General features: G+C 49.8%; 1 protein-coding gene across 2 annotated transcripts in view; it reads right to left on the reverse strand.

Annotated features, from left to right (window-relative positions):
• Positions 1-688: 688 nt before the first annotated feature.
• The window catches only part of PHB (prohibitin), a 13881-nt gene continuing 5479 nt past the window's right edge, over positions 689-9090 (reverse strand). For both annotated transcript variants that reach the window (XM_017540086.2, XM_017540087.2), the window contains exons 4-7: positions 6254-6396; positions 5966-6082; positions 3698-3793; positions 689-1850 (exon numbers count right to left, since the gene is read on the reverse strand). In XM_017540086.2, coding sequence (XP_017395575.1) covers positions 1638-1850; positions 3698-3793; positions 5966-6082; positions 6254-6396 — 569 coding nt within the window. In that variant the 3' untranslated portion in view covers positions 689-1637. The remainder of the gene's footprint in view (positions 1851-3697; positions 3794-5965; positions 6083-6253; positions 6397-9090) is intronic.

The following is a 9090-nucleotide window of genomic DNA, read 5'->3' on the forward strand; positions in this document are numbered from 1 at the left end:
CCAAGGCAAGTGGATCGCTTGAGCCCAGGAGTTCGAAACCAGCCTGGGAAACATGGTGAAACCTGGTCTCTATAAAAAATACAAAAATTAGCCGGGTATAGTGGCACCTGCCAGTAGTCCCAAATACTTAGGGAACTAGGGCAGGGGGATCACCTGAGCCCAGGAGGTCATGGTTGCAGTGAGCCATGTTCACACCACTGCACTCCAGCCTGGGCAACAAAGTGGGACCCTGTCTCGGGGGATAAAAAAAACAAAAAACAAAAAAACACCACCACAAAGAGCGCCCCAAGCCATCTAACTGAGGGCTACTCTACTGGACCTGTAATTTACAACCACTTACTTCCCTAGCATCGGCGGAAGGTGTTGCTGGCAGTTGGCGGGAAGGCCCGTAACTCTCCATGAGTAGCGGCACCAAAACACACAGAACAGTGCACTGCCCTCCACGTACCCTCGCTGCCTACAAGCCCACCCCATGACAAACCTCACCTGCTACCACGGACATTCCCTTCGGGTTGGGGATGGATCTGGAATACAGCACAAAGTGTTTTCTGAAAACAAAGCATTTTCTGCCTTGGTGGAGATTCTGTCTCAGCTGGTAATGTGAACATGTGCACACAAAAACTGCTAGAACGCTCTGTTCTGATCCCACGGCTCCCACAAACAAAAAAACCAACCCATGGCTGAGCCAGAAGGTCTGGGTGTCCTTTATTGACAGCAGTTTACACACATTTGTTTCCTTCCCATGGTTGTTTCCTTCCCAGCACAGGCACAGAGCCCTTGAGAAGGGCAGTCTCTGAATGGGGGAGCCAGGAATGCAGGTCGGACATGTCTTTGGCAGGCATGTTCAGCCCCAGCAGGATGCAATCCTTCAAGTTGGAATTCCACTGGGTATTTGAGAGGGACCAAGGTGGGGGGTAGAGAGGAAGTCTTCGACAGGACTCACATCTCGGTCCAGCCCTCCTCTCTCACTATCCAAGTCCATCCAAGTTATAGGACCCTAGGGGTCAACAATCAGGCCCACCCACCTCAAGAGGGGCAGATTCTTCCATCTGTGCCCAGTTCACACACACCTGCTTCCGCTGGTCGCACAGTTAAAGAGAATCAGCCTTATGGTAAGAGACAGATCGCTTCCTCTCTGCCCCTCCCCAGCACCTCTTCAGCAGCATCTGCGCAGGAACTACTGGGAAGACGGAGGCCTGCCTTCTCAGTTCAGCCACGTGCCCTCATCCGCAAATCTTGCAGCATCAGTGACAGGATGGAGGCCACCCGTGGACCCAGGTGGACACCTGTGCTCCCCAGTCCATCACACACTGCCCTACCTGCATGCTGTCAAATGCTGGTGCCCAGGCCGGAGCTCCAGCAGTCCCCGAATTGGGACCTAAAGCCAGTTTGCATAGGCACTTGGCAATTTTTGGTAGGGAGGTGGATAAAAAAGTAGTTGGACATGGGAAGAATGCAAGTGTTTCATTTGATAAACTAATTAGAGATCTGAAGTGATTTTACCTTTATTTCCTTCACTTTAAGCCAATCATGAAATTTCACAGTGATTTCTGGGGTGGGGGCAGAAGGAAGGCGGTGTCAAGAATCATTGGGGCTGTGGCCCAGTTGGCCCGTGGAGGCGCAGGTAGGGTGGGCCCTCACTGGGGCAGCTGGAGGAGCACGGACTGCCCTGCCGGCAGGTAGGTGATGTTCCGAGAGCGTGACAGCTGGTACGCGATGTCCTCCGCGGCTTCCAGCTTGCGCAGCTCGATCAGGCCGTCTCCTGCGGTGGCCAGTGAGTTGGCAATCAGCTCAGCTGCCTTGGAGTCGCCCTCAGCAGAGATGATAGCCGCCTTTTTCTGCTGCTCAGCCTAAAAGCATGGAGATGGAGAGAGACTAAGATCAACCCTCAGGAAACTGCCTATCAGGCTACCACCCAGAAAGGATCTTCACCAGAAAGCCGCCTTCCCAGGCTCCTGAAGGAACTAGGGGAGTTTACTTCTTCCTGATGGGGGGCCGGGGGGAGCACACTGCCCACCCAGTCCTCCCCTCTTCTTTCATATTCACTCCTCATCACAGGAGGGGAGGGTTACGTTTCTGTTGGCTGGATGAATATTTATTTATTTATTCATTTATTTCTTTTGAGACAGAGTCTCGGCCTGTCGCCCAGGCTGGAGTACAGTGGCGCAATCTCGGCTCACTGCAACCTCCACCTCCTAGGTTCAAGCCACTCTCCTGCCTCAGCTTCTGGAGTAGCTGAGATTACACATGTGCACCACCATGCCCGGCTAATTTTTGTCTTTTTAATAGACAGGGTTTCACCATGTTGGCCAGGATGGTCTTGATCTCTTGACCTTGTGATCCGCCCACCTTGGACTCCCAAAGTGCTGGGATTACAGGTGTGAGCCACCACGCCCTGCATGAATATTTGTCTTATTTCAAAGTCCTCATTAATATTAATTGTAATCTAGTTTAACCACCCTACTAAGGGCCAGGAGGATCCAAGAACAAGGAAAACAGAAGAAAAAGAAAGGTGGAATCAATTCTCAAGGCTCATCTTTCCCTCAAGTCCCAAGTCTAAAGGGCTTTATCAAAGCCAGGACTGGGCCAGGTGTGGTGGCTCATGCCTGTAATCCCGGCATTTTGAGAGGCAGAAGCAAGAGGATCACTTGAGCCCAGGAGGTCAAGGCTGAAGTGAGCTATGATTATGCCATTGCCCTCCAGCCTGGGCCACAGAGGCAGATGCTGTCTCAAACAAACCAACCAACCAACTTCAGGATGGCGAAGAAAGAGCAGCGTGCACTTGTGACTTCCTAGAGCTGCTTGTGAGCTAGGCTGGCTCCTGACCAGAACCCAGGCATCCAGAGTGAGATCTCCTACGCTTACCCCGTCAATATCACTAGGAAGACAGCTCTCTGCAATGCAGGACCTTCAGGAGTGTGAGGAGACAGTATTGAGCCTCTCTGAAATTACATATGATTTTGAAATGGCTGCACCCCACGTCTGTTTGCTCAACACATTTACTGCAAATCTACTGTCACCAAGCACTGTGCTAGACTTACTAACATCTCTGACGTTTTGGGAGATACAAAGCAACACAAGTCCCTGCCCACACAGAGTTTTCATTCTCCAAAATTAAATCTATCCCTCTTTTCCCCTTTTATTTCTTGCTGAACCCATCTCCCCCCGAATTAGGGACACTGGTGGTGGGAAGAGGCGGACAACAAGAAATAAACATGTGTTTGCAAATACCAGAGAGATCAGGCTGCTAAGCAAATACGCTGTGTCCCATCACATTCTTTGACACATCTGGATGGATTTAGCGCCAGAAAAAAATCTAGTGACGAAAGCACATCTGGTGCAACGTTTGATCTTTTTTGCTGTCAGCTTTCACTATGTAACTATAGTTAAAAATGACTTCTCAGTGAAGCTGAAAATACTCCAGGAGAAACATTTTTATTTGTAAGAGTGTTTTTGATCTCAGAGAAGTGGAAGAAAAATTACCTTTCAGTGATTTAGGAACAGAACTCCACATATCCTGGACTAGCCCCTGAAGACTCTGGAACCAATTGCAAAAGTACAATCCCTTCAAGCCCCTTCCGATGATCCCGGAAGAAGGGATGACAGATGATGAATTTCCAGGCCACCCAGCAGATGGGGAAGCTGAGTGCAGGAGAACGGGGAAGGAGAGCCTCCTGCCATCTGGTTGAAAGCTCACCTTTTCCACCACAAATCTGGCCCTCTCTGCTTCCTGCTGAGCCACCTGTTTGGCTTCCACCGCTTCTGTGAACTCCTTCCCGAAGGTCAGATGTGTCTAAGGGGAGAGAGTGAGCACAAGATGAGGCAGTGTGATTGCTTAGACAGCGCTGCTGGGAGGCCTCCACGGCTGCTGCAACGAAGAGGTCAGCAATGGCTCTAGCAGCTGGAGGCATCCGTGAGGCCAGAATGCTCTTCCACCTCCGTATCTGTATCCAAATTGAGTTTACACCCACCAGAGTCTCTGGCTGCTTAAACTGCTCCTGTACCTTACTCTGTCACTCGCAGTACAGCGACCTCATATAGCAAATGGCAACTGGGGCTTCTGATGGGGCCCACAGGCACCAGAAGGTATCCACTCCAACAACCACCTCCCCAGAGGAGAGCTGTGGGTTCTAAGACCCCCACCACTGACTAGTGCTCTTCCAAGGGCCTTTGATGCCTGGTTCAAAGCCCAAGGAAGGCCAGATGGAAAATGGGGCTCCTGAGAGAGAGGGAGGCAGCTGGTTCCCAGGGATCCAACAGCCTGATGCTCCTACTTATGGGTTAACCAGTCCACTTCTTCCCATAGCAGCTCCACCACTGAACAGGAAGAGGATGAGGGACGGTGGAACGCAAATCGTGGTATTCCCAATGTGTGAGTGGTTCTGTTAAAGGGTTTAAAGGAAAGAGAAATCAGGTAAAGTCATTGGTCGGGGCGAGGGTTTAGAAGTCTGATGATCCCTAGACCTTTCCCAACGGGACTGTCTCTAAAGATAGCACAAACAATGGGAACAGACCCCAGAATTCCTAATGCCCAGCCTAGAGCAATTTACTTATTCATCCTAATTTTTATGAAAAAGAATAGGGAGAAGGAGAGGCTTGGTTTTGCCATCAGCTTCTAGTTGTTTCATTTCCTCCACTCTCCCAACCTCTGCTTTTTTGAAAAGCAGCCCCAAAACTTCTCCTAAAGAGTAAATCCTGGTCTTACTACCTTCCAGAATTTTTAACCTCCTAACTCTAACTGCAGCTGCTGTCTGTCGCCTGATCCATTTCTAGTCTCTTATTCAAAGTTTGGCTAAGAAAATCTGATCCTGAGAAATGAAAAATGCAATGTATAAATAAGGAATAAAATTTATTTCTAAAAGGGCCAGCTGAGGGCAGCAAATTCCCCATGAAACCTAATTTTCTTCTCACACCTCTGAGATAGGGTTTCCTGTGGTCAGCCCACATTTCCCCAGAATGGAGTATGCGGTTGAAGTCTAGTAAAATGCCAACTTTTCCCTTAGGTTTTTATTCAGTGTTTTCTCACAGCCAAGGTGTTCAGGTTAAGTGGGGAGGGCCTGCAGAACGGCTGCAGCCTGGCATCTTGCCAGCAGAGGGAGCCCCAAGGCCCTGGGACTTCTAGCAGCCGGAGCAAGGTGGAGCAGTGCCCCGGGGTTAGCACAGGGTGTTGTGGAGTGGCTGTTTAAACAGCTGCAAAGACGCTGGGGGAAGCGGTGCCTTTCCCTAGCGATGCACAGGAGAACCGAACAGGAAACACTTTACCTCACTGCCCGAACAAATCACTCCAAATGATTTTTCCCAGAGAATCTAGAAACACGACCCCTTCCCCTCACCCTCCTCAACCTGAAACGCTATCCTGCCTATATGGCTTGCTGTCTGAGTTATGACATTCAACGTCATATAAACGCACAAGCTATAGTGTCTCTAGGGGATAGATTGTGCCTCAGAGATGTCCCTTGCCCCCCATTACCAGGCCTGGGGGAATCAAACCTTTCATTTACCCTCTATCACCTTTCATTGGGGTTCCCAGAACTTACTTCACTGAGCTTCAGACCTTAGGTGTTAGGAGATTCCCAGGGGCCAGGCTGGGAGGTCTGTGCTGGGGAGAAAGATGACCCGAGCTGTTCTCTGGTCTCTACTAGGCAGTTTCTGCCTGTGCCAAACAGGGTTAACAAGGCATCACTTTCTGGGTAACACAGTTTGGAGACAGTAAAACGTTTAGTGGTTAGGGACTATCTGGATACAACCAGAGGTCATAAGGAAGATGTGTGTGGCCAGGGGAAGGTAAAAGAACCCTCGACCGAGAAACCCATGGAGCCTGCCTCACCTCAACATGTTTCTGTGTTTTCAAGTCTCACATCTGGGAGAGGGGAAGGGGGGACCTAATAGCATCTACCCAGAAATGGAGCCAGGCACCTATACAAGAACTGCTGCCCCTTCCCCTCAGTCCCCCGAAGGATCTTACCAAGGACACATCGTCCAGGATGAGCCCAAAGGTGGCTGCTCGCTCTGTAAGGTCGTCGCTCACCTGCCTGGAGACCAGCTCTCTCTGGGTGATTAGTTCTCCAGCATCAAAGCGAGCCTGGTTTCAAAGGGAGGAGCAGAAGGGCAGGTCAGGTTAATGAGGAAGCAGAAAAGGAACCAGGAAACTAGCAGCCACATCCCAACCAACTCACTGCCAAGCGCTTCCTGCCACCTGGTAGCCTCGTGGGGTGGTGCCCTGGGCTGGAGGCTGAGGGCCCCGTTCACTCACCACCACTGACTTGAGGATCTCAGTCGTGATGGACGGCAGCACGCGCTCATCATAGTCCTCTCCGATGCTGGTGAAGATGCGAGGCAGCTGGCTAGCAACGGGCCGGAAGAGGATGCGCAGTGTGATGTTGACATTCTGTAAATCTGAAGGTAGGGGACAAACACTGGAGGTAAAAATAAAAACCACTGTGGGAATACAAGTGAGATTTTTTTTTTCTGAGATGGAGTTTTGCTCTTGTTGCCCAGGCAGGAGTGCAATGGCACGATCTCAGCTCACTTGCAACCTCTGCCTCCCAGGTTCAACTGATTCTCCTGCCTCAGCCTCCCGAGTAGCTGTGATTACAGATGCCCACCACCATGCCCAGCTAATTTTGTATTTTTAGTAGAGATGCAGTGTCATCATGTTAGGTTGGTCTCGAACTCCTGACCTCAGGTGATCCACCTGCTTTCGCCTCCCAAAGTGCTGGGATTACAGGTGTGAGCCACCACCATGCCCAGCTACAATTTTTATTTAATGTATTTTGAGACAGGGTCACGTGTTACCCAGGTTGATGTGCAGTGGTGAGATCACGGCTCACTGTAGCTACCTTGACCTCCTGGGCTCAATCGATTCTCCCACCTACACCTTCCAAGTAGCTGGGAGTACACAGGCACATGCCACCAGGCCCAGCTAATCTTTGTAGTTTGTGTAGAGACACGGTTTTGCCATGTTTCCCAGGCTGGTCTCAAACTTTTGGGCTCAAGTAATCCACCTGCTTCGGCCTCCCAGAATGCTAGAATTACAGGTGTGAGCCATTATACCTGGCGATTTTTATTTTTTATTTTTAGAGAGAACATCTTACTATGTGGCCCAGGCTAGATTCAAGCTCCTGGGCTTAAACATTTCTCCTGCCTCAGCCTCTTGAGTAGCTGACACGCACCACTGTGCCTGGCTGCAAATTTGCTACAATTTATAAGCAAATTTGCTGATTATAAGATCCTAGAGGGCAAGGAGCAGGTATGCCTGGTTTCCTTGGCAGAGAGCCCAGTAAAGCATCACAAACAGATGATAACTTCTTAGAGGCCTCAGTGATACCAGCTTTTTGGTATACCCTGAATGCTCTCAGGTATACATAATTCAGATTATGTGTCTAATAGGCGCCATGCAATGTTTACAACCCTGAACATTTTAAAACAACAGACAGGCCAACCCTAAGAATTGCAGGGTGAGGCCTTTCCAAGTTTTGGTGATTGTGCCCAAGTCAGGAGTCGGCCTTGGAGAGGTTAGTTTGGGTCTGGTGGAAATGGTGTTAGACTGGCAGTCCAAAGATCTGGGGCTGTTTATTAACGATGTGGCCCCTCTAAGCCTTGGCCAACATGAGCTTATTTCCTTGTCTATGAGAATAGGGACAATTTCATCTTCTTTCGGGGCGTTGCAGAAATGCTGGGGAAAACTGAAAGAGGAAATAGACATAAAAAAGCACTCTGTCAACTGTGCAACACATAAAAGGGTTAACAGACCCATTGATGGTTTGCCTCTCAATTCCTGGGCCGGTTAAAGGACTCAAGGAGAGAACTGTACCTTCCCCTAGACAAGTCAGGCCTGCTCGGGGCTAAAGCACTGTCACAGCTTGCTTATAGACATCAACAATAAGGACCAAGCACCCATGAGATACAGTCCTGAACTGAGCACCAGGAGAGGTGGGAAACACATTCATACCTCCAACTCCCTGATCTCTAGAAGCTCCTAACAATCGTTTTAGAAATATGGACATAGCGTATCCTGAAAACCACTGCAAAACAGTACAGAAAGAACTCCCAAAGAGGTGGGAAGTTTAGAAGCGGCTTTTAAGTTAAATTTTGTTTCTTCATTACCTCCCATCCACCTTTTATTTCCTGTTTTGTAGTAGGCAAGCCCTTTAGGCTGCTGCTTCTCCCTGTACAGATTTCTGAATTTCTCCTTCCCCCTCTTCTCTGGCTGACACACTTTTCACTCTGCAAGTCCCAGCTCAGATGTCAGTCCCTCCCAGGAGCCTGCCCAGTGCCTGGGGGAGCTGGCTGCTCTCTCCTGTGCTTCCTTACACCCTGGATGACCTTGGCTCAGGTTCTCCCCACGCTCCACTGTAATTGCTTGTTCACAAGTCTTTCTTCCTAGTAGACTGAGCTCCTCAAAAACTCCTTCTCATCTACCTTTGAACCACCACCACCCTCCAGCCCAGCACCAAGCCTGGCACCATCACAGTAAGTCAACATCTGCTGAAAAGCAGCACTGAGGGTGAGCGTTAAAGTCAACTAACCAAGAACCTCTTCTGTGTGTGAAGAAATACTGCTGAACCGCATCTGCGATTCTGTTCTGCCTGTGCACCTCTACGGGTAGGATGAGGGAGAACAGTGATGGCGAATCATCTCAGGATCCTACTGGAAATGCAGGGGAGTGTTACAGACACTGGGAGACTGCTCCTGGGGGCGTGGGCCTCCACCTGAGATGACAGCACGAGCCCCGCACTGCCGGACTGCGGGCCACAGAAGGCAAGGAGAAGGGCGGGTCAGCGACAAAGGCAAACATAAAGCCAGAGATTAGTTTCTGTAGTAATTCTGGGGAACTGTAGCTACTTGGCAGGGGGGTTAGGGGATGAGATCAGCTGAGGGAGCAAAACACATTTAGATTTCTTAAAAATTAAATCATCATGTAACTGTTTGTTTATTTTTGAGACAGGGTGGCACTCTATGACCCAGGCTAGAGTGCAGTGTCGTGAACTTGGCTCACTGCAGCCTTGACCTCCTGTGCTCAAGCAATTTTCCCATCGCAGCTTCCTGAGTAGCTGGGACTATAGACGCATGCCACTATGCCTGGCTTTT

Source organism: Cebus imitator, unplaced genomic scaffold (assembly GCF_001604975.1).
Source record: "Cebus imitator isolate Cc_AM_T3 unplaced genomic scaffold, Cebus_imitator-1.0 Scaffold123, whole genome shotgun sequence".
Lineage (NCBI taxonomy): Eukaryota > Metazoa > Chordata > Mammalia > Primates > Cebidae > Cebus > Cebus imitator.